Source organism: Schistocerca serialis, chromosome 7, assembly GCF_023864345.2.
Source record: "Schistocerca serialis cubense isolate TAMUIC-IGC-003099 chromosome 7, iqSchSeri2.2, whole genome shotgun sequence".
NCBI lineage: Eukaryota > Metazoa > Arthropoda > Insecta > Orthoptera > Acrididae > Schistocerca > Schistocerca serialis.
In genome coordinates this window covers 94380405-94407059 of record NC_064644.1, presented here as the reverse complement: position 1 = coordinate 94407059, position 26655 = coordinate 94380405, and the positions used below count along the sequence as shown (strand labels likewise).

At 44.0% G+C, this 26655-nt stretch overlaps 1 protein-coding gene across 3 annotated transcripts in view; it reads left to right on the top strand.

The window, feature by feature from the left end:
• Nucleotides 1–26655, top strand: part of LOC126412213 (mitochondrial mRNA pseudouridine synthase RPUSD3-like) — a 122652-nt gene that overhangs the window by 26327 nt on the left and 69670 nt on the right. For all 3 annotated transcript variants that reach the window (XR_007575260.1, XM_050081696.1, XM_050081698.1), the window contains exon 2: nucleotides 1246–1438. Coding sequence is in view for 2 of the 3 variants with exons in the window: in XM_050081696.1 (XP_049937653.1) it covers nucleotides 1246–1438 (193 nt within the window). In the remaining variant the exon portion in view is untranslated. The remainder of the gene's footprint in view (nucleotides 1–1245; nucleotides 1439–26655) is intronic.

Here is a 26655-nt window from a genome sequence, read left to right as displayed (position 1 = left end):
TTTTTACTGTAATGTCGTCACATATTTCGACAATCCACTGACAAATGATCAGGGAAGTGAGTATTATATTCAAATGTTCTATGTTTTGTATGTTATACGAATCATGTCATTTTTGGGTCTGTGGAACGAAAACTGAATGTAATCTTATCTCTAGTCTAACGTTGATCTTGCCGAAGCCACATCAGTTTTTAAAAAGACCCGTCAATCCACATTGTACAGAAGACTGTGTACTACGAGGTGGTGTTTTGTAAGAGAAAATGTCAACATAGGTGGCTTAGAGTTCATTTATGACATGCAAGCAGCTTGGAAGAAAACAAACGATCTCTTTCAGCACCCGTCCATGCACAAGGAAGCAAAGTCCTGTGAAGACTGCTGCAACACGGTTAGGTGGAACTGAGTAGCAAGGCCATCTCAGCAAACATCAAGAATGGTGATTGAGAGAAAATTTAATAAATAAATCTACTGACATCGAACATAAGAGGCATACAGGTTGCACACAGGAAGTGTAACATCAATATCTTACACAGACAACCATCAGTGCTGCATTTCAGGTGGTGAACATCATTGTTTTCTTTTATGATGACTGTAAAAGATTTTGTTATAGAGTTAGCAAAAACTTAGCTCTGATGTCCAGACCTGGAATTCTCAGTGGTGGTCAAGGATATTACGCATACAGATGGGCAAAATGTTTAGCCCAGTCTCAAAAAAATAGCAAGTTTGGTGACATATTGCATAATAATAAGAAGCTGGAGCAGAGAGGTATGTGGAAGATAAGTGTTTGCCACCGAGATGTTCTCCCATCCGTTGTTTCCTTACGGTCTTTGTAGAGTTATTTCTGAATAGCAAGCCACATTTAATGTTTAGTGCCATTGGATTGAGAAGATATTGAGGAAGGGGAAGGTGCTTTGCAGAGTAATGTGTACCTTTTAGGTAAAACTGTTTCATCAGTTACTTGAATGTGAGTGTGGGTAATGATCTAAGTATGAGCACATCTGGTGTTCTCATAGACAAAAAGTGCTCTGCTACTGCTGCTGCATTTAATCTCGTGGCAATAATCCGTATCACCAACATACGTGTGTGTGTGTGGGGGGGGGGGGGGGGGGTCAAATGAGCTGTCTTATTCCATATTTGATCTTTCTGTATGTAAAGTAAAAATAAGGTAAGTTTTCATACTAAATCATTTGTTGCCAATAGTGTACATCAGTAACACATTTTAGATCCATAAAGTTATTTTTGTATTCACAGATGGACTGGTAATTCTTAACAAGCCTTATGGCATAAGTGTGAAACCACCAACTAAGAAAAATTTTTTATCAGACTCATATCTGTTGAACACAGCAGTTGTGGGAGACTGCCAGGAAACTCTTTTAGATGCCTTACCATGCATCGCTGAAGAATTGGGGTATCGCTCCCTCAGTCCAGTAAAGACCCCTGGAAGGTATGGCTAATGTTTGCACATTCGAAATAGCTTGTAGTTATACTTTCTATATAAGTTTGTACCCTCATATTCATCTTTTTACTCATTCCTAGTATCATTTATCTGATTATTTTTTTAGTGTAACACTCTTTTTAATCTCCAGAAAACTAGTACCTTTCATGAAAATCTTAAATGAGAACAGGTGGATAGATAACCCTTGGGATGCCAAACATGGAAATTTTATGTGATTCTTCATGCTTTTCTGGTGGATATGTTCCATATATACCGCGTGGAGCTATTCTTGGTCGACAGATACATTTTCCTTTTTGTCTTACAGGAAATCTTTATTCCTTGTGTAATCCATGGTTTTATTATAGACTTCTGTTTAATTTGAGTAACTTTTAAAGGAAAACAGTTTTCAAAATGGTACTAAACACAAGGAATACTGTAAAATATTAAAAAAAGTAATTCAGACATCTAAACAAATGCACTACGAGAAGAAAATAGCAATGTCGGAACAAAATAAAAACAATATGGGATATAGTGAAAGAGGAGACTGGTAGAACCAGAAAGGAACAGGAGCAAATAACATTAAGGGTAGATGACACATTAGTAACTGATGGGCATAGTGTGGCAAATCTATTTAACAAGTACTTTATATCCGTTACTGATAGAATGGGATTGGCAGGATCAGTAAATAATGCCCTTGAATATCTGAAACTAGCCTTTACAAATAGCTTCAGCTACGTGAATATGTCACTCACTTCACCAAAAGAAATAACTTCCATAATAAAATCTCTGAAAACAAAGCATTCTAGTGGTTACGATAAAATATCAACAAAGTTAATTAAGGCATGTTCTTGTGAGTTTAGTACAATTCTAAGTTACTTGTGTAACCAGTCAATTATAACTGGGACATTTCGTGACTGGCTAAAATATGCAGATGTTAAGCCTCTATTCAAGAAAGGGGATAAAGAGATACCATCAAACTACAGACTGATTTCACTTTTGCCAGCATTCTCAAAAATTTTAGAAAAAGTAATGTACAGGCAGCTTCTCAACCATCTGACCACAAATAACATATTATCAAGAACACAGTTTGGATTTCTGTAGGGTTCTGATATCAAGAAGGCTATTTACATCTACAGTGAAAATGTTATTTAATGAATTAAGATTCATTAAATAACAAATTACAAGCAGCAGGTATTTTCTGTGATTTGTCAAAGGCATTTGATTGTGTGAACCACAACATCCTTTTAAATAAATTAGAATTCTATGGTGTCACGGGCAGTGCTGCAAAATGGTTCAAGTCATACCTAGGTAACAGGAAACAAAGGGTGTCAGTACAAGGGACTAGTGAATTAAGTCATCAGTCATCATCAGAATGGGAAGAAATTACATGTGGTGTCCCACAAGGACCCATCTTAGGGCCATTGCTTTTTCTTGTGTACATTAATGATCTCTCATCAGTTACACTGCCAGAATCAGAGTTCGTTTTGTTTGCAGATGACACAAGTATTGCAATAAATAGTATGTAGAGTGTAGTTCTAGAAAGATCTGCTAATGATATGTTCATGGGTATTAATAAATGGTTTAAAGCTGACTCATTGACATTAAACTTTGAAAAGACTCACTACATGCAATTCAGAACCTGTAAGAGGTTTCCACCCAGCATATGCATAAAGTATGGAGAAGAGCAGATAGAAGAGGTTGAGAGTCTTAAATTCCTGGGATTACAACTTGATAATAAATTCAGTTGGGAGGAGCACACCACAGAACTGCAGAAATGCCTTAACAAATCTGTATTTGCAATTCGAGTGTTAGCAGACATAGGCGACATAAAAATGAAAAAGCTTGCATACTTTGCCTACTTTCATTCCATGATGTCATATGGTCTAATATTTTGGGGTAATTCTTCAAGTCAAACAAAAGTTTTCAGAGTCAAAAAGCGTGTAATACGTATTATTTGTGGAGTAAATTCACGGACGTCATGTAGAAACCTCTTCAAAGAACTGGGTATACTAACCACTGCCTCACAGTATATTTACTCCTTAATGAAATTTGTCCTAAATAATATATCTCTTTTTCCAACAAACAGCTCAGTTCATACATACAATACCAGGAACAAAAATGATCTGCATAAAGACTTAAAAGCACTTACTTTAGTTCAAAAAGGGGTCCACTGCTCAGGAACACTCATCTTCAATAATTTGCCAGCAAACATAAAAAATTTAGTTACAAATAAAGATCAATTTAAAAGGAGCCTGAAAGATTTACTAGTGGCCAACTCCTTCTACTCCACAGACGATTTTTTTAATAGAAACAAATGATGTATATATTCATACTATTAGTATTGTTATTTCAGCTAAAAAAATTGGCATGTTCCACATCCACGAGGATCTCCTCAGCATGGATCTATGGAACGAAAAACTAATCTAATCTAATCTAATCTTGCTGGTTGGGGACTTCAATGTCCACCACCCGCTTTGGGGATCTTTGCGTCCTTGTCCGCGAGGCTCCCTATTGATTGACATCTTCCACCAAGCAGATCTTGTTTCCCTCAACACTGGGGAACCTACATTTTTGTCTGCCTCCATGACGAGTTTCTCTCATTTGGACCTTTCAGTCGGTACTGTTCAGCTAGCTCGGTGCTTTGCATGGTTCGCTCTTGCTGGTACACACTCAAGTGACCATTTTCCACGTGTCCTTTGATTGCAACCACAACTTCCATCTATGCACCCAAGACACTGGAAGTTTGGCCAAGCCGATTGGACACTTTTTTCATCTCTAGCGACATTCGATGACCGTCATTTTCGTAGCATCAACGACCAGGTCACTCATGTTACAGAAGTTGTTCTTACAGCCGCGAAACATTCAATACCTCGCACCTCCGATTTGCCCCCGTGCCCCCCCAGTTCCTTGGTGGAACGAGGCGTACCATGACACAATACGTGAGCGGCGACATGCTCTTTGTGTTTTCCGCCACCATCCTACTTTGGCCAACTGTATCTGCTTATAAGCAGTTATGTTCTCGATGCCGTCACGTCATCCACGATAGCAAGAAGGCAAGCTGGGACTTCTTTACTAACTCTTTTAACACCTTCACTCCTTCCTCAGAAGTTTGGAGTCAAATTCAATGTATATCTGTCACGCCTGGTTTCTCCCCGATCTCTGGACTCACTGTCGAGCATGATACCTTAGTGGACCCCGTCACAATTTCTAACTCATTGGGTCAACACTTTGCTAAGATTTCGGGCTCTTCAAATTACCCGCCAGCCTTTCTCCCAAAGAAACGTGCAGTGGAAGTGCGACCTCTTGCTTTCTCCTCTCAAAATAGCGAAAACTATAATACTGTTTTCTCCATGTGGGAACTCCAACACGCACTCTCTTCTTCTCGATCTTCCGCCCTAGGACCGGATGGTATCCACATCCAAATGTTGCTGCATTTATCAAACCGTAGTCTGCGTCGCCTCCTTCGCTTTTATAATCGAATTTGGACTGACAGTACTTTTCCCAGAAGATGGAGGGAAGCTATCATCGTTCCTGTTCCGAAACCTGGAAAGGACACACATCTCCCCTCTAGCTATCATCCCATTTCCCTCACGAGTAGTGTATGTAAGGTTTTGGGGCGTATGGTGAATTGCCGTTTAGCCTGGTGGCTGGAGTTACGAAGCCTTTTAACACCTGACCAATGCGCTTTCCGAAAGCATCGTTCTGCAGTTGACCAACTTGTTGCTCTCTCCACTTATATCATGAACAATTTTCTCAGGAAACGCCAAACAGTAGCAATATTTTTTGATCTGTAGAGAGCATATGATACCTGTTGGAGGACAGGCATCCTCCGCACACTTTTCTCTTGGGGCTTTCGAGGTCAGCTGCCCCTTTTTATTTGTGAATTTATGGCAGAGCACACATTTAAAGTGCGGGTGAACACTATTCTCTCCTGTACTTCCTCCCAAGTAAATGGGGTACCCCAGGGCTCCGTTCTAAGTGTTGTGCTGTTTGTCATCGCCATAAATCCAATTACAGATTATCTCCTTCCTGATGTCTCGGGCTCCCTCTTTGTGGACGATTTTGCGATCTACTACAGCTCTCAACGGACCAGCCTTCTTGAACGACATCTTCAAGGGTGTCTCAATCGCCTCCACTCTTGGAGCATCGAAACTGGCTTCCGCTTTTCTCCCAGTAAGACAGTTTGTGTCAATTTTTGGCGTCGTACGGAGTTTCTTCCGCTTTCCCTACATCTAAGCCCTGTCAACCTTCCATTCACGGATGTCGCTAAATTCTTGGGTCTTATGATCGACAGAAACTGTGCTGGTCCTCCCACGTTTCCTATCTTTCAGCCCGCTGTCTGTGATCTCTCAACACACTCCATGTTCTGAATGGTACCTCCTGGGGAGCGGACCGAGTGGTCATTCTCTGCCTCTTTCACGCCTTAGTGCGCTCCATAATGGCCTACGGAAGCATAGTTTACTCCTCTGCTTGGCCGCCTATTCTTCGGGCATTTTGACTCTGTCCACCACCATGGATTGCATTTAGCATCTGCAGCTTTTTACACCAGCCCTGTGGAAAGCCTTTATTCTGAGACTGCTGAACCTCCGCTGTCCAATCGGCGAGCTGTCCTTCTGAGTCGTTATGCTAGCCATCTCTCTTCCATGCCTGCTAATCTGGTCCATGACCTTTTTTTCAACGCCTCCTTGTATTTAGGGTATGCAGGCTGCCCTTCCTCTCTACTGCCACCGGGAGTCTGCTTCCGTCAACTGCTATGTTCTCTTTCCTTCCACTTTCCTAAAACTTTCTTGACAACTGGGGGTATAGCACCGCTTTGGCTCCGCCCCTGGATGTGCTTGCTCTGTGACCTGTGTCAACTTCCAAAGGATGGTACCCCTTTTCTCGTTTATCATCAGGCATTTGCTGCTCTATGCGCACAAATGAAGGATGCCACATTTATTTACACTGGTGGCTCAAAAACATCATTTGGTGTTGGGAGTGGCTATATTGTATTACTCTTTTATGGCATGCACATTGGTCTACTCTTCCCAATAATAAATTGCGGGACGTGAAAGCTCTTTGTTGTGCTTGGACCTCTTCCTCCCGAACACGTCATCGGGAGGAGGTAATTTTAACTAGACTTCTGATAGGGCACTGTCTTTTTAACCATCAACATCTTTTAAGTGGTTGGCCCCCACTTTGTCCCCACTGCTCTCAACTGTGGACGGTGAGACACCTTTTACTTCAGTGCCCCTACTTTACTTCGTTACGTATAGCTGTTGCCTGATATACCTTCCATTTTAGCAGATGACACTTGCTCAGCGGATCGCGTCCTCGAGTTTATCAGTGTCAATGAGATGACGTCGGTCATTTGAAACTCTTTTTGGGGAAAACAACCCTCCCTTCTATAGTGGTTTTCTAAGCTTTCCTTCTGTTTTTTAGTTTCCCCACTTTTTGAGTTTCGCTCCCATTGCTGCTGATTTCCAATTTCTACCTAAGCCGCAGACCGGGTAGTAATGACCATAGCAGTTTTGTGCCTTAAAACCATAACAAAAAAAAGGAAAAAGGAAAATTCTGTTATAATCAGGCTAAAAAATTATGTTAATTTTTCATCTATTGCAGATAGCTTTACTATCATAACATATGCAGCTTTAATACTTAAATGTCCAAGTTGGGCTGATATAAACTACAATAAAAATAAATTAAAATATTTAGAATAGAAAAGACATCTCTCTGCATATCTATTATTAAACAAATCCATGTTTTGAACACTTGTAAAATAGCATGTGTATGTATGTTTTTAACACCCCTTGAATGAATAACTCTTCTATATCTGCATTGAGAGTATGTTCCATGTAAATCACCGACTGTGAATTGCTCTAAATATGCAGTAAAGCTCTGGTAATCAAACAATGGAAAATCCAGGATGGAATGTAAAAATGTAATTAAAAGGGTAGTTGCTACTCATCATATAGCGGAGATGCTGAGTTGCGGAAAGGCACAACAAAAAGACTGTTGGAATGTTAGCCAACAGAGTGTTTGTCAAATATAGACCCCCCCAACACACACACACACACACACACACACACACACACACACACACACACACACAGAGAGAGAGAGAGAGAGAGAGAGAGAGAGAGAGAGAGAGAGTCTCTGGCAGCTTTTTTTGTAATGGACATATAACACACAATTTTTTGCCTGATTATACTAGAATTTTCATTTTTCTGTGTGCTTTATATAGCATATTGTACTGCAGGTTTCTAGTTACAGAAATTAGTATACCATAATTGAGTTATCTGCTTTCCTATTTTGGAATATAAGATATGTCGACATTTCCTGTCGCACCAGCAAAGATGTTCATCCCCTCTGACATGCGGTAGTACAATGTCGGTGATGATGTGTGAAGTATGGCCTTGACAACATTGCATAACAGCTGATTGTAACTGAAAGCTTGTGTATTGAGTGTCCACAGCTTTCACATATTGTAATGTGGTCATGCAAATGTAATGACATGATTTCACTCACATAGGAGTTTGATATGGGCTGTGTAAAATGTGGCCTCAAGCGTAGAAATTTGGATTATGTGCCACGTGTAACCTAATACATCATGTAATGTGTATTTGCATGTAAGCAGAGGTAAAGGATTATGCCACATCTTTAACAAGATTGTTTTGTGCCTTGTAGATTTTTACAAAACATACACTGATGGATCATGTCAGAGGGACTAGGACTTCCCACTCATCCATCTCCAAATGTAATCAAATTTGGTGTGAAGGTTCTATATTGTCTTTGACAGTTACATACCAAATTCCAATTCAGCATCTTCAGTGGTTGAAGTTTTAGGGGCTTTTAAAGAGAGGCTACTCATCTTCGCATCATGTATGAAGGTGCAAACGTGCCAAGTGTGCTAGGCTTTTTTTAAAGTTCTAGCAAACATTTGGTCATAGCTGTAATATACAGAGACAGCTTTTTGTGCTGAGTCCCACCATGGCAAAAATCAAGTATTTAGCCACACCTAAATGCAGACACAAGCCTCTAAAGTGGCTGAAAAATTCATCGCACTATTCTGAGAGCCAAGCTTTGACCATCCACTATTATTTTGCATATGAACCAATCACACCAAAACTTCAGAGGGTTATTCATACCTATGATGTCTGTATATGGATCAGATTTAATAAACATTGGATGCCTAGATGAAAAGGTATGCAGCTGCAAAGTTGGCCAAAATTTTCTATGTGCAAATTTTAGGGTATTTTTTGGGGTGTTGGGGGCAATATCTCAACTGTGTCTTGTTCACTCCTTTTCTTCTTGCCACACCTGTAAAGAGCATGCCTTAAGCTTTCGAAGCTATATTGTTTAATTCCTGGATCTTGCATTTTGATGAGTAAGAATGCGTTTCTAAAGTTATTATTTTAGCACTTCGAGAAGATTGAATAGTGAAACGTTGTGCTCATTAAGTCCCATGATTAATTTTTATATTCGAGTATAAGTCCCATGATTAATTTTTATATTAGAGTATATAAATCAGCTTAAAACATTAATTTAACACATGCCATAAAAACAGGTATAATACACAACACAGCAAATTTGGGGGCGGAAAAAAAGGTCAGTCCACTTTTGGTTAAACAGTTTTGCAATTTTGTCAAGAACAGATTGTGGGTAACTGTATTGTCTTCCTGGTGATGATGTTGGTGGTGCATCTATAGTGATGAAAATATGCCACTCAGGAATTCAGCAGGTGCCTATAGCAGTTGGCCAGTGGAAGGAATGAGCTGAATCGTATTGGTGCATAAAGCTCATGAGGACACCTTGTTGTTCATGTGAAACATTACATGCATTTCCAACCCTCCAAAAATTGTCATATATACATGCAACATACTGTCCTGGTTGTAAACTTGCAATTGAGATTGCTGGAATTTCATCTCTGAAGACATAACTGTGAATGCTGTAGCATCATTGAAAGTTGTGCTTGCTCTGAACTGATTATAATTAAGTGGCTTAAATTAATGATTTTCTCTTGTTCCAGAAATTGTATGTCCTCTGGCAAACCTTGTTTCATGATCAAGCTAATTTTTTTCAGTTTCTTCTTTTGGTACATAAGGAAACTATGCCTGTAATAATATCATCACAGAATTTGAACAAACCACATGGAGTCAATATTTTGTTATCTAAGGGCCTCTGCGGCCTAGTAAAGGCTGCTAGTCTTTTTTGAAGTTCCCCCAATGCCATCACAAGGTGAGCCATGCGTGGCCACCCATCCTATGCCTCCTTTTTCAATGACTCCTTTGATCGCCAGTATGGGGCATATCCCTCTTCTCTGTTACCTCCTGGAGTTCACTTTCAGCTCTTGCTCTGGTAGCTCCGCTTCACGCGACCTGCAACTTTCCCGGTGGGTGTGAACCCTTCACTACCTTTGCTTCGTGCGGCGACCCATGTTCACCTTGGTCTGCATTCACTTCTTAAGGACACTACTCCGACCCCACTCTATCACCTTCAGTTTCATGACCTAAACATGGAACTTTGCGATAGCACCTTTGTATACACTGATGGCTCTCAGACTGACCTTGCTGTCGGGTATGCCTTTGTCATTGGCTCTGAAGTTTTTCATTATTGGCTTCTGGAACACTGTTCAGTATTTACAGCAGAGCTCTTCGCCCTCTATCAGGCTACGCAGTACATCCGGCGACACAGGCTTTTCATTCGCGTAATCTACTCAGACTCTCTTAGTGCCCTTCAAAGCCTTCGTGTGCTGTGTACCGTCCATATCTTAGTGCAATGAGTCCAAGACTGTTGTCACTTGCTCACTCCTGACATGTCACTCTGGCAGGAAACAAGGCCGCTGGTGCTGCTGCCATGGCTGCAGTCCTTGTACCTCAGCCCATTGGCTCTTACATTTCCTTTGATGATCTCTGTGTTGCCGCCTGTCAGCATGTGGTGTCATTTTGGCATCACCACTGGTCCTCCCTGGTTATTAAACATCTCCCAGTAACTTGGACAACCTCCTCTCAGCCCTCTCGTTTCGTGCACAAACTATGCATCAGTTGCTGGCTGCCCATGCGTTACAACAGTGCCGTGTGCAACCTTGTCTTTGTTAGGACAGACCACGTGTGCCGATCCCACTCCTGCGACACCCGAGTGCTTTACTTCTTCATCGGTTTACAAAGTGGACAACACCCAATGTATGTCATCAACATTCCTAGGCCAGTTTCTGCCCGCAGTAACCATTCAGCCCCTCAGTGCAATTTACAGGCCCCCACCTGAGGTGAGAAATGTGCGGCGTGCTGATACTGACTGTGGTTTCCACCTCTCCGAACGTGCCTCAGCTCGTCATGTCGACAGCCCGGTAGGAACATTTTACTGTGCTGCTCCACGTACGTTCTCTCTTCCACCCCCTCACCAACGCAAGTAAACTTGCAGGGGTTTTCTCTCGGCTGCAGCCGTTAACCCACTCGCTTTTCACAAGGCGCCAGCCATGTCTTCCATGCCAGACTTCCGTGACGCGAATGTTGCATCAGACACTTCTACATGATCATTTCCTAGTGCTTCAGTGCCATTCTCATCCACTCTGACAGACTGCTCGCTCGCACCCTATGAAGTGCCATCTGTGTGGCTGCACTGGTCCGGCATCCACGTCATATGAGTGATACGAGGGACTCAGATACAGAACTAGCTGTGACTTCATCACCACCACCAGGCCGCTTGCCGACCCTGCCCCTGTTACCCAAGGACAACCCAGCAATGTGGTTTGCACTGGTGGAGAACTTGTTCGAACTGTACCAAATTACCGACGACAATTCAAAATTCCTGTGCCTCACAACTTAACTGCATGAGCACACAGACCTAATCTGCGACCTACTTCTGATGCCGCCCTAACTTCGAAGTACGATTTCGCAAAACATACTATCATCGAGGGCCTCTCGTGTTCCCCACAAGAGGTTATTCTGCAAATACTGTACGAGGAACATCTCGGCAACTGCACCCTGTTCGAGCTTCGGCGCCGGCTACGCCTCCTGGTCAGCAAGCAAGTGATGCCAGATGAAACCCTGTGGTCAGTGTGCTTATCAAAACCGCCTACAGATCTCCAGGTTCATCTCGTCCCTCACACCCTGGAATCCATTGGTTCGCATCTGTGGATGGCTGACCAGGTTTATTCGCTCACACACCAGCAGGAGCTCACACAACAGGTTGGCACTCCTGCACCAGTAGCTCACCTGGCCACAGGCAGGGGCAGGCTGCACTCTGTCCCCCAGACTGCTGCACCACCTGACACTCAATACACTCACTCTCTGCCCACCGAGCCACTGCATATCGCACCTACGCTGACTGCCCCGTTGCACGAACCCCATCACATAGAGGACAATTGGCTGCCTCCTCTCTCAATGTACCCTCACTGTTGGTACCACACTATATCCAGCGATGATGCATAAAAGTGCCACCCCTGCAAGCATCCAGAAAGCCAATAGTCCAATAAGTGGCAACCCATGCTACATTCCATCCACGCCTCTGTCCCGTTGAATGGCCGCCTTTATGTCAAAGACTATTCTTTGAGTCGCAACTTCTTGTTGGCACTAATGTCTCAATCATACCTAAATCAACGGTCACACGCCCCCTCACACGCACAAACTCATCTACATGCCAGACCTGCGGTCTGTCGAGCTTCAGTTTCACCTCTCTAACGGCCTCTCCCTCCCTGGATCTTCCAATTGACGGATATTGCAAACCGATCGTGGAAATGGACTTCTTATCACACCACCACCTGTCTCCAAATGTCGTTCAGTGTTCTCTGTTTCACCCCGCTTCTAACTCTCACATCCCATGTGACTGTGCTCCACCACCTGCTCAGAGTGTAAATGCCTCTAACTGATCAGTGCTTCAGTGCGCAGCTCTCGTGAGTAGAACTTGTGCAGCTGTGCATCGCGTACTGATGGAAAGTGCCAAGACGTGCCCCCCCTGTGAGAATGCCATTTTGAAATATTGCATTGCAAGCACAGAGGTTGAGCTTGCCGCAATCACCGCCCGCATCGATTTACACTTCTCAGCAGTGCTGACACCCAAGCCTTCAGCCGCCACACCTGACAGCTCCGCTGACATCAGCACACAGGTTAGCAACACCACACCTATCTCGTGTGACTCCAGTCTCAACCACACAGTGTTACGCCCACTGTCCCCGCCCCCATAACGTGTTCCGCTCAACGTCTCTCTCACCTGTTTCACAAACAGGCAATCACGCACCTCATGACAATCCACCCGTCCGGGCTCCAGTCACGCTCCTTGCTGCCATGCGTGCACATTTACCCCCCCCCCCCCCCCCCTCATGCCTCTTCGAGCGGCTCACCTATAGCTCCATGCACGCCAGCAGCGCCGCCACCACCAAGCATGCCTGTCTTGCGTATAAGAAGAATAGACAGCCTCTATGTGCTCTGCTCATGCTCGCCTCATGCTCAGCTTTCGCAAACTGCCATCCATGCTGGCGTAAACATAGCAAAAATGTGACTTTTTTTGCTGCCATTCCCCTCTCGAGCAGACGATGATGCTGCTTCCAAGCCGTGCGCCCCTAATAAATCAACCGATACCACACCCCACCTGCACTTAGTCATCGAGCATTCGGTTTCCACTGTCATGAACGGAACTGTTGATCGCATCATACGTCCAAGGGCCCACCTAGATCTGCGATGGACAATTATCCGACTTCACTAACCTTCTCGCGGGTGCTAAAATTTTCAGTGTACTGGATTGCAAATGTGCTTATCACCAAATCCCAGTCGCACCCGAAAATTCTGAAAATGGCGATTATCACTCCTCTCGGGTTGTACAAGTGCTGTTTCATGCCATTCAGGTTAAAAAGTGCCACCCAGACATGGCAACGCTTTATTGACTTTCTCTTGCTCCAGTTCGACTTCTGTTTCGAATATCTCGACGATAACCTGATCTTCATCAAATTTGCGCAAGATCACGAACGCCCCATCACAATAGTAAAGGACGCACTCATCAAATGAAGTTGACATCAACACCGACAAAATGCAACTGTGCCAACAATCCGTCCAATTCTTGGGCCACCTGCGGGTCTGGGGATTAGAATAGGCGCAAAGTATTCCTGCCTGCCATAAGAGGTAACTAAAAGGAGTCCCACACGTTTCGGCCTTTGTGTGATGGTCCCCTGTAGGGTTTGACCTCTCTTTTTCAAAATTTTCCCGGAGAGCGAGCCAATTGGGAAAGGGCACCTTATATGGTGTATAGTGTCCATCATGCACTGAGATCTCTCACATCCTTTGTCGACGTGGATCTGCATTTCCGCTCATTCTCCAGCTGTTGGGTGAGGTCACCCTCCTGGATGCATTTTCCTCCATCCTATGTGCAGTATGACTTTCGCCACTGTCGACGATAATGGACTTCTTAGCTCATTTGCACCTGTCATCCAGCGTGGTAACCGTCCATTGTGGTGCGGCCACTATGTACCCTGTTGGTTGTAACCCTGTTACCACACAGGGATCGCTCTGCTGATGCCTGCGCTTAACTCCCCATGTATGCCAAGGAATAGATGCGTGTCACCCTGGGGCATCGGGACTCCCAGCAATGGCCATCCTGCCAGGTAACTGTTGCTGCGGCTGGGTGGTAACCGTGGGGAGGGCCCTTGGTTGGAGTGTGTCGCATCAGGGCGGATGACAGGCCATGAAGCGTAGTATGTCATCTCTTGCTGGTGGTCAAACACCAGCAGTCTCCAAGTGATCAAGTTCCAACTTCAATGCTAAGAAATACGACCCAAAATCGTTGTACCCCCTCCCCCCTCTGCTCCCCCTCCAGCCACATCATGGGAGGAACGCCAGGCTAAGGATGGCAGCGAAGCTTATTCATCCTGGTACCTCGTATGTATGTGAGTTGATGGGGAATCTTTCTTGTCAATGAAACCTCAGTTTTTTGTGGAGCATTTAGAGGACAAGTTTGGGGAGGTGGAGGGCTTGTCCAAAATGCGGTCAGGGTAGGTCTTGATCAAAACAGCATCATCTGCCCAGTCACAGGCACTACTTGCCTGTCACAAGCTGGAAGATGTTTCTCCCCCATAAGAGCTTAAATATGGTCCAGGGTATCATATTTCACAGGGACATTTTTTTGCAGTCTGACGATGAGCTGTGCGCCATTTTAGAGCGGCAAGGTGTCCATTTCATCCTGCATGCCCACCAGGGTCCGAAGGATAATCAGGTTGCCACTGGTGCCTTCACTTTGGCCTTCGAGGGTGACACATTTTACGAGAAGGTCAAGGTGATGGTCTACCACTGTGACGTAAAGCCCTATATCCCTCCCTGATGCGGTGCTGTAAGTGCTGGAAGATTGGCCATATGTCTTATCGCTGTACATACAGTATCTCGTGCTGGGATTGTGGACGTCCTTCACATCCCAATACTCCCTGTGCCCCACTTCCCATTTATGTCAAATGCGGAGAGCACCATTCGCTTTGCTCGCCAGACTGCAAGATTCTCCAGAAAGAAAGAAAAATAATGGAATACATGATCCTGGACTGACTGACCTACACTGAGGCTAAGAGAAAATATGGGATGCTATATCCTGTGCATATGACGTCAATCTATGCCGACGCTATGGCAACGGTTCCACCATCTTCTGTTCCGCCGCATACAGTTGGTTCTCAAAGCCATCAGACTTCACTTGCCCCCTTGATGGTGGGGGGCACATCCCTCCCTGTTGCTCCTGCACAACCTACTTCAGGAACACACACACCCCCCCCCCCTCCTGAAAAAAAAATTGGCGATGTCAGTCCCCACTTCTCAGCCGGAGAAGCAACCGCAGGTGCCTGAAGCAACCACAGGTATATGGTGGTAGTGCTTCACAGTCCTCCTCAGTCCCTGAGACTGAATCAGTGAAGCCCTCCCAGCTGGACAAACCTAAGGAGCAGCGAGAGAAACCTAAAAAGAAAAAGAAGCCCAAGAACCAAGGCACTGCGGTGGCACTCACACCACCATGACCTACAAGCTCTGTGTCTGAGGATGAGGTGGAGATGCTGGCATTTGCTGAGCACCTAGATCTCGCTGGGCCCTCAGACACAATGGATCTTTATAACACAGGTACTCATCTGGTGGCAGCAGGTGACCTTGAGGCGTAGACTGCCTCATTGTGTTTCATGATCACATAATCATCCAGTGGAATTGCAGCGATTTTTTCCACCATCTGCCTGAACTACAGCAACTGTTAAGCTTTACACCTGCTTTCTGCATTGCCCCCCAGGAAACTTGGTTCCCGGCAATGCGGACCCCTGCCCTCTGCGGCTATAAGGGCTATATTACAGGAATTGTAGTGACTATAATCGAATGTCAGATGGAGTTTGGGTCTATGTCCTGAACTCAGTATGTAGTGAACCTGTGCTCCTTCAAACCCTTTTTGAAGCTGTGGCTGTCAGAATCAGGATGATGCAAGAAATACTAGTTTGCAATGTATATCTTCCTCCAGATGGTACAGTACCCCTGAATGTATTAGCTGCACTGATTGATCAACTCCCTAAACCTTTCCTACTTTCGGGAGATTTTAACACGCATAACCCCTTGTGGGGTGGCGCCATGCTTGCTGCCCGAGGTAGGGAGGTCAAAAGTTTAGTCACAACTCGACCTCTGCCTCTTAAATACAGGTGCCCCCACACATTTCAGTGTGGCACATGGCACATTTTCGGCCATTGATCTCTCGGTTTGCAGTCCTGGCCTTCTCCCATCTATCCACTGGAGAGCACATGATGACCTATGTGGTAGTGACCACTTCCCTATCTTCCTGTCACTGCCCTGGTGTCATGCTCGTGGACGCCTACCCAGATGGGCTTTAAACAAGGCAGACTGGGAAGCCTTCACCTCTGCTGTCACCGCTGAATCTCCCCCACATGATGCCATCTATGGTGTTGTTGAGCATGTCACTAGAAAGATTGTTTCTGTGGTGGAAAATGCGATCCCTCGTTCTTTAGGGGAGCCCCCGGCGAAAGACAGTCCTTTGGTGGTCGCCGGAATTCTCTGAGGCAATTAAAGAGTGTCGGCGAGCTCTACAGCGACATAAGCGGCACCCTTCCCAAGAACACCTAATAGCCTTTAAGCCTCTCCATGCCCTCATTCGCCAGCTTATAAAATGACAAACAGGCATATTGGGAGAGGTACGTCTCGACCATTGGGTGCTATATGTCACTTTCCCAAGGCTGGACGAAGATCAGACATGTTTGTGGATACCAGACCCCGACAGGTGTTACTGGCATTAATGTCAATGGTGTGTTATCTACTGATGCAAACGCGATTGCCAAGCACTTTTCTGAGCACTATGCTTGAGCCTTTGCTTTGGAGAACTATCCCCCAGCCTTTCGCACCCTTAAATGGTGGATGGAACGGAAAGTCATCTGGTTCACTGCATGCCACAGGATAGACATATCGATTCTTAGGACTGGTTTTCGACGCATGATTGACTTGGCTACCTCACCTTCATCAGCTTAAGTGGAAGTACTGGCAGCACCTCAATGCCCTCCGGTGCCTGAGCAACTATAACTGGGGTGCAGATCTCTCTACACTGCTGCAGCTCTACAGATCCCTTGTTCATCAATCCTGCCTTGACTATGGGAGTCTGGTTTACAGTTGGGTGGCGCCCTCAGCATTGCATTTACTCAACCCAATGCACCACTGTGGCATTTGCTTAGCAACGGGTGCTTTTAGAATGAGTCCAGTGACCAATGTCCTGGTGGTGGATGGAGTCCTTCGATTGAAGGTTATCCATGCACAACTGCTTGCCAGTTACATTGCACACGTTTGTAGTTCTCCTGTGCATCCGAATTACTGTCTCCTTTTCCCAACCATGGCAGTTCATCTCCCGCATCAGCGGCCCCGGTCAGGGTTTACTATTGCGGTTCATGTCCTACCCATTACCATCTCTCCTTGAGGTCCATTCACGTACACCTCCATGGTGTACACCTAGGCCGCAAATTTTTCTGGACCTTTCGCATGGCCCTAAGGGCCCTGCAGCTCTCTGCTATCACTTCCTCTCGATTCTCGACATGTATCAGGGCCATGAAGTGGTTCACACTGACAACTCAATGGCTGATGGTTCACATAGGCTTTGCATATGTTCATGGAGGACATATTAAACAGCACTCATTGCCAGATGGTTGCAGTGTTTTCACTGCAGAGCTGGAAGCCATATCTAGTGCTCTTGAGCACATCCACTCATGCCCTGGTGAGTCATTTCTACTGTGTACTGACTCCCTGAGCAGCCTACAAGCTATCAACCTGTGCTACCCTTGCCATCCTTTGGTAGTGTCCATTCAGCAATCCATCTATGCCCTGTAACGGTCCTATCCTTCAGTGGTGTTTGTGTGAACCCCAGGACACGTCAGAATCCTAGGCAACGAACTTGCCAACAAGCTGGCCAAACAGGCTATGCGGAAACTGCTTCTGGAGATGGGCATCTCCGAAACTGACCTGTGTTCTGTCTTATGCTGCAGGGTTTATCAGCTTTGGGAGAGGGAATGGCTTAACAGTACGCACAACAAACTGCATGTCATTAAGTAGACTACGAATCTGTGGAAGTCTTCCATGCGGTCCTCTCACACGGAATCAGTTGTCGTCTGCCGGCTCCGCATTGGCCATACGTGGCTAACGCATGGTTACCTCCTCTGATGCGAGAACCCATCTCGGTGTTGCTATGGGTCACCAATGATGGTCGTCCACCTCTTACTGGACTGCCCACCTTTAGCCGCTCTGTGGTGGACTTTTAACTTTCCCAGCACCCTACCTTTGGTGTTGGGTGACAGAGTCTCAACAGCAGCTTTAGTTTTACATTTTATTCATGAGAGTGGGTTTTATCATTTGATCTAAGTTTTTGCGCATGTCATTCGTCCCTCTGTGACCTCCACCCTAGTGCTTTTAGGGTGGAGGTTTTAATGTTTTGCAGAGTGGTTGGCTTCTCCTTTTTATTCTCATGGCCAGCCAGCCATCGTAATCTGCTCTCTTGTTTTGATCTTTTCTGCATGTTTCTTGTGTCTCACTGTGGTTTTCTTGTCCAATTTTGTCAATTTTATTGTTTGTTGCCCTTGTGTCATTCTTATAGTTTTCACCTTTTTTCCAGCTGTGTTTTGTATGTCTCGGTTATTTTTCTCCCACCCTTGTGGAATTATTTTGATTGGAATGAGGGACCGATGACCTAGCAGTTTGGTCCCTCCCCCCCTCTTTTAAACCAACCAACCAATTCTTTGAGTACACAGTCTCAGCCGCTTGTATACGCACTCAACCCCCCCCCTCCCCCCCCCCCTCCCCCCCCCCCGAATCGAAGGTGCAATCAATCTTATCCATGCCACATTCTGCCACATACAAAGAGCTCCTTCGATTCCTGGGAACGATAAGTACTACTGTCGTCATTTGCCTGCAGCAGGGCAACACCCAGGCCATCCTCACTAACGCCTTTGCCGGCAAGCAAACTTCAGGGACGTGCCCCGGTCCGTGGACGGAACCAGTGTGCGCAGACTTCCAGGCCCTGAAAGACTCTCTCGCATGAGCTATCGCCCCGCTCATCCAATCTGTGATGCTGAACTCTTCATCACCACGGATGCCAGTGACTCTGCGGTAGGCGCAGTCCTACAACAATGCCACAACATCGTTGTCACACCACTTCAGTTCTTTTCAAAGAAACTTTCACGTGCCCAACAAAAATACTCTGCCTTCGACCACGAACTTTTTACAGTTTATGAGGTGGTGAAACACTTCGGCCCCGATGACGAGGGCCAACCTACCCATATCCTGACCGACCATAAACCAGTAGCAGATGCCATACGCAACCCCCGTCTCGACCCTCCCTGCCCTGTCGCTTTCAGCATATCGATTTGACCTCTGAGTTCTCTGCTGACATCTGCCATATCAATGGTGGCGACAATATTGTTGCAGATTTCCTTTCCCGAATTAGCACCGTCTCAACGGTCCTCGACATTTCCGATCTCGCATCCCTACAGAACCAGGAGTCCTGGGCCCGGAACTGCATCACCTGCCAGCGCAACAAAGTCACCACTTACACTGTTCCACTTCTCTGCAAATTCGACATTCCATCTGGCCACTTTTGCCACGTACACCTGGACCTCATCGGCCCCCTTCCCCCCTCAGAGGGCTTCCATTATGTTCTTTCTTGCATCGATCATTTGTTGCAGTGTGTAGAGGCCGTAACTCTCACCAATACAACTGCCGAAACTATGGATTTTGTGTCTTCTTGGATTTCCCGCTTTGGCTGCCCCATTACTGTCACCACTGACCAGGGCCGGCAGTTTGAATCACCACTCTTCACCCAACTGTGCCAGCTGTGTCATATCAACAAATGTTGCATGACTGCCTACCACCCCCAAAGCAAACTGACTGGTAGAATGGTGGCAACGCAGTTTCAAGACAGCACTGCGGTGTCACTACAGTCTTTGGACCGAGGCCCTCTCCTGGGTACTTCTCGGCCTACTGTCGTCTTAAAAAAACCAGATATCAAGGACAGCGCGAGTGAGTTCATCTATGGTGAAAACCCTGTCCTCTGTGGGGAGCTGTCACAACCTACCTCCCCCAACAATCCCCTCCCCCCCCCTCCCCTTCCCGACTTCGTAGGCAGGATCTGAATGCATTTTGCAAACATTTCCCTGGCTAGCCATAACCCCCCCCCCCCCCCCCCTCCCCGCCACCCACTCTTACATGCCCTCCGATCTCCTTTCGTGCAAGTTCGGTTTTCTCTGCGATGACACCATTCGGGCCCCACTTGCCCCACCATATTCAGCCCCATACGAGGTCATAAACTGCACCGCTAACTCAATGGACATCCGAGTTAAAGGTTTGCTGCTCACCGTTTTTCTCCACCGCGGGAAACCGGCACACCACGACCCAGCATCTTTCACGCCCAATGACGTTATGCAGCCTCCCAGCACTAAGGACTTGCGCCCAAGCTATACCCCCCCAGAGCTGTCGCTGCAGCCCTCACCCGAACATGCGACACCATAAATGCCGTTCTTCAGGTTCTCGCCTTCTCTCTCCACTTCCTCCCCCCTACCTCCTCTACTGGTTCTGCAAACCAACGTCCCACCCGAATGTGTGGAGGACGTCACCATCCTCATTGACGACAACCACATCTTCGTCCTGCTGCAAGACATCTCCCCCCCCCTGCCGCCGCCCTTCTCCCCACTGGTTACCTGGTTTTTCAGTCGATTGCCAGCTCCTGTGTGGGGTTGACTACACGCTCCTCTGAACTTTGGGAATCCCCCCCCCTCCCCCCCATGGTTTCCTCTCCCATAATGCCCTGCTGTTCACAGTCTGGGTCCAGCTGCAAGAGACTGTGGTCATGTGTGCGAGTTGCGTTTGCATGAGTGTGTGTATGTTGTGTACTTTTGATAAAGGCCTTGTTGGCTGAAAGCTGACTTTCCAACAGTCTTTTTGTTGTGCCTTTCTGCGACTCAGCATCTCCGCTATATGGTGAGTAGCAACTATCCTTTTCATTATATTATTACATTCTGTCCTGGAGTCTCTATTGTTCACTAATGAAATGTGTAATTTTATTTATCCTGTAGATCAACATTGTGTGCAGAGAATCCCATGATGATATAGGACAAATTAAAATTTTTTGGCTAGTGCTTTTTTGTTCATGTTGATCTTCTTGGAAATCTTGAGCTCCTGCTGTTGCTGGTTGAAACTGTACTCTCAGATGGAATGTGAACACCTGACACACATTAGAATCTGCAGAGGACTTGCAGGTTTTGCTAGTTGGGCTCTTGATTCGATTTCTTGGTTCTGGAATAGCAGCAAGCCCCAACTGGAGTTTCATCTGTTTTCTTGTGTGGTGATTTTTCATTTTCTGTTGCTTCAACTGAAGTTAGTGGAAGTTTTGGTGTTTCTGTTTTTCTTTCGGAGTTTCTCAGTAGTGATGGAGTCATGAGTTTGCGTTGAAGTTGAAGGTAAGTCTTCTATCGTAGTTGATATAATTTCACTGCTTTAATTAGCCATTTGAGGGGCCAGTGTAACCACGTCTTCAGGTGCTGAGTGGTAATAGGTCAGAAATTTGGATCTGTGCATTCCGCATTAATGGCTTGGCCATTTTTTTCACTGATATGTGGTTTACCCTTTCCATTGAGGTTGTAGCAGTTCTGCCTGCTTTATCTATTTCTTCGTTCGTTGTCCTCAGTGTCGACATATTGTGTTGCTACACTGGCTGAAAAATGGGTTGTGGATTCTCACACTAACTACTGTAAATAATGTAGCCGACAGGTGCACAGTTACGTTTCACAGTACTTTAATTTCACTGTTCACAACCCCCTAATAATATACAGTTACATGGCCAGTGCACTATTGTTTAACTTTCGATAAGCCCTCATTAATAGTTTTCAGGCAATCCTCCACATACTGTGACAATAGTTTACCATCGAACATCTTCGAGCAGTAACAACCTAACCACAAAGTACACAGTTCTTAAAGAAGAGAAACGTACGCATGGAGCAGACACTGCCAGTGTTTTAACACATGGCCTATAGGTGTAACACTTATTTCACTGTTATGTTTATGCATTGTTGTCATTTTAAGCAACACATATTCCTCATCTGAAACTCGGCTGTGGACTGACTGTCTAGTGACCAAAAATCAGGCCCTTATCACAATAATAGGCCCTGAAACTACACATTGTTCGAAATTAAATTTACAGAAATTACAATTAAAACTTAACTCATTAAATTTACTGAATACATCGAAAAATTGGTTCTTTTTAACAATTTCTTCTACTACAATGTTTAGGCCGAAATATATTTGTTTAAATGATGAAATTAACAAATATCGCTACACAAGCAATACTTTTGTCAAAACTGTTAATTACTTTGTAATTAAATAAGGTCTGGCTTTGCTAACATGTTTTTGAATAGAGCCAAATAAATACTTTAAGAATATTTTTAGTTGTTGCTCCAAATGTTCATAATAAGTCCAGAATTTATATTTGGTTATATGTCAACAATAGAATTTAAGTTACAAAACAATTACTGATTTCTCCCTATAATGAAAGATGCTAATTAGTAATAGTCAAAATAAATTAGAAAATCAGTTACATACATAAAACAGCTCAAAATTAGATCTGGTGTTAAATTCTTTAAAACTGAGGGCCAGTCTTTTTCTGTTATGAAAATACAGATTATATTCACGTATGTTAATGGTAAGTAGTTAAAATTTTTAAAAAAGGAATTTATGTAGGCAGATGGCAAAACAAGAGGGGAAGTAAAATTATCCCAGCTTGTTTCGTCACATCACCCCCTTTGTTTCATCACATCACCCCCTCATTCGATTGACAAGATAGATATTGCAAATTAGGCAGTTCAGTGATGACAAGTGACACCAAAAATTGGGTTTAAAATCTTACACACAAAAAAATATTACATAAGAAATCTTATCAAAACTGCAGTAGCCTCCATATGTCTTTTCAAATTTATACTTATGTGAACTTGCCATACAAAAATCCCCGTACATAATGTTTACATACAGTGTATTGCAAAGTTACACAAAGTATCCACAAGTTATACTTTTAACAGAATTTAGCATCTTCATCATAAGTGATGTCCTTTATGAGTAAATGAAGATTACACTTAAAGATACATATAATTTTATAAAAGTCCCGCCTTGCTTAACAAAAAATTAATTCTCATGGGTAGCAAAAAGTTGAATTGTACTGCGCATTGCAGTTGATGTTTAGACAAAAAATTTCACTTGCTCAGTGTTCAGTAATTTTCACAAGCACTTTCACTTTTTCAATGAGCTTTAACACACTTTCTCACAAAGCTGTCTACACCTTCAACATGTCCAAGTGGCAGCTAGCAAAGAAATGCACTGCGATTAGTTCCCTTGGAGGTGGTTCTCCTCGGCCACAGTACATGAGAAAATGAGGCAAAATACCCTACTTTAGTACATTTACTTTTACTTCTAGCTTAAGTCTAAGAAAAAAAATGTTTAACACTAATGGCAAATGGTAGTCATTACATCATAAATAAATACATAGTTCTCATAACATTACAATAATTATCACTAAATTTGACTATAGTACAAAAGGTGTGAACTAGTAAAAATTTAAAATCAAGTGCACATTACACTACAAAACAAGTCATAACTGTCTCAAAGTGCTTAAACTTGAAAGACTTTTGTTTCTTTCCCATTTGCAAAATAGCAAAAACTCAAGATGTGTATCACCTCTAGTATAAACTCAGGATGTGCAGTAGCAGAGATTTACTAATCATTGCGTTGTGGAAAAAAAAATTCACCATTACATGGCTTAATTACTATTCGAATCAAAATTAAGGTGATTTGTACCAAATCATAGCCCCACTTGTCTACTCAACTCTGAACTCTACTCTCATTCAACCAAAAATTAAATCCTCACAAACTGTTACCAAATGGTTAATCTTTCATCAGTTCAGCACCACATTTATTATTTGAACAGCAAAATTACTGTTCTTTGTTTCCAGTATTACCACTGTAAGCTCATAATTCCTCAGAACACTAATAGAAGTTTTCAGATGACCTATAGATCCAATGATGCAGCATTATATAACTTGTACCTCACAGAAACATTACTCTTTATGTTAAGCTCTCATTCCCAGCCGCAATGTCATGAATTGCACAATATATACAGTACCCAATAGTATCGAAGGAAATTGACGGAGATCCGAAATGTGAAATAATTTGGGTGAAGGTCACAGTTAAAGCAGGCTCGAACATGGTAATTGGATGTCTCCCCGCTCAGCAGATGTTGTATCAGAGCACCTGAAGGAAAATTTGGAAAATATTTCGACTAGATTTCCCGACCATGTTATAGTTTTGGGTGGAGATTTTAATTTACAAGATATAGACTGGGAGACTCAAATGTTTGTAATGGGTGGCAGGGACAAAGAATCCAGTGAAATTTTTTTAAGTGAATTATCTGATAGCTACCTTGGGCAGTTAAACAGAGAACCGACTCGTGGCGATAACATGTTAGATCTTCTGGTGCCAAACAGACCTGAACTATTTGAAAGAGTTAACACAGAACAGGGAATCAGTGATCATAAAACGGTTACAGCATCAGTGATTTCAGCTGTAAATGGAAATATTGAAAAAGGTAGGAAGATTTTTCTGTTTAGCAAAAGTGACAAAAAGCAGATTACAGAGTACCTGACGGCTCAACACAAAAGTTTTATCTCAAGTACAGTTAGTGTTGAGGATCAATGGACAAAGTTCAAAACAACCATACAATATGCATTAGATGAGTATGTGCCAAGCAAGATCGTAAGAGATGGAAAAGAGCCACCGTGGTACAACAACCGAGTTAGAAAATTGCTGCGGAAGCAAAGGGAACTTCACAGCAAACATAAACATAGCCAAAGCCTTGCAGACAAACAAAAATTACGCGAAGCGAAATGTAGTGTGAGGAGGGCTATGCGAGAGGCGTTCAACGAATTCGAAAGTAAAGTTCTATGTACTGACTTGGTAGAAAATCCTAAGAAATTTTGGTCTTATGTCAAAGCGGTAGGTGGATCAAAACAAAATGTCCAGACACTCTGTGACCAAAATGGTACTGAAACAGAGGATGAAAGACTAAAGGCCGAAATACTAAATGTCTTTTTCCAAAGCTGTTTCACAGAGGAAGACTGCACTGTAGTTCCTTCTCTAGATTGTCGCACAGATGACAAAATGGTAGGTATCGAAATAGATGACAGGGGGATAGAAAAACAATTAAAATTGCTCAAAAGAGGCAAGGCCACTGGACCTGATGGGATAACAGTTCGTTTTTACTCAGAGTATGTGAAGGAACTTGCCCCCTTGTTGCAGCGGTGTACCATAGGTCTCTAGAAGATCATAGTGTTCCAGAAGATTGGAAAAGGGCACAGGTCATCCCCATTTTCAAGAAGGGACATCGAACAGTTGTACAGAACTATAGACCTATATCTCTAATGTCAATCAGTTGTAGAATTTTGGAACACGTATCGTGTTAGAGTATAATGACTTTCCTGCAGACTAGAAATCAACTCTGTAAGAATCAACATGGGTTTCGAAAAAGACGATCATGTGGAACCCAGCTCGCGCTATTCATCCACAAGACTCAGAGGCCCATAGACACGGGTTCCCAGGTAGATGCTGTGTTTCTTGACTTCCACAAGGCGTTCGATACAGTTCCCCACAGTCGTTTGATGAGAGTGATTTCAGGTGTGCCACAGGGGAGTGTCGTAGGACCATTGCTATTCACAATATATATAAATGACCTTGTGGATAACATCAGAAGTTCACTGAGGCTTTTTGCAGATGGTGCTGTAGTATATTGAGAGGTTGTATCAATGGAAAATTGTACTGAAATGCAGGAGGATCTGCAACGAATTGACGCTTGGTGCAATGAATGGCAATTGAATCTCAATGTAGACAAGTGTAATGTGCTGCGAATACATAGAAAGAAAGATCCTTTATCATTTAGCTACAATATAGCAGGTCAGCAACTGGAAGCAGTTAATTCCATAAATTACCTGGGAGTAGGCATTAGGAGTGATTTACAATGAAATGACCATATAAAATTAATTGTTGGTAAAGCAGAGGCCAGACTGAGATTCATTGGAAGAATCCTAAGGAAATGCAGTCCGAAAACAAAGGAAGTAGGTTACAGTACACTTGTTCGCCCACTGCTTGAATACTGCTCACCGGTGTGGGATCCATATCAGATAGGGTTGATAGAAGAGAGAGAGAAGATTTAATGGAGAGCAGTGCGCTTCGTTACAGGATCATTTAGTAATCACGAAAGCATTACGGAGATGATAGATAAATTCCAGTGGAAGACTCTGCAAGAGAGATGTTCAGTAGCTCGGTACTGGCTATTGTTGAAGTTTCAAGAACACACCTTCACCTAGGAGTCAAGCAGTATATTGCTCCCTCCTACGTATATCTTGCGAAGAGACCATGAGGATAAAATCAGAGAGATTAGAGCCCACACAGAGGCATACCGACAACCCTTCTTTCCACGAACAATACGAGACTGGAATAGAAGGGAGAACTGATAGAGGTACTCAAGGTACCCCTCCGCCACATACTGTCAAGTGGCTTGTGGAGTATGGATGTAGATGCCTAGTTCACAATTAGATCATCAGTACAGCTACACAACATTTGTTTGTATACAGTTACCTTCTTTATTCACCATGCCTGTCAGCTACATTATTTTACTTGCATTTCTTGCCTTGTTAGTTAGTGGAGTGCATTCTCAAAAAATATACCGACTGC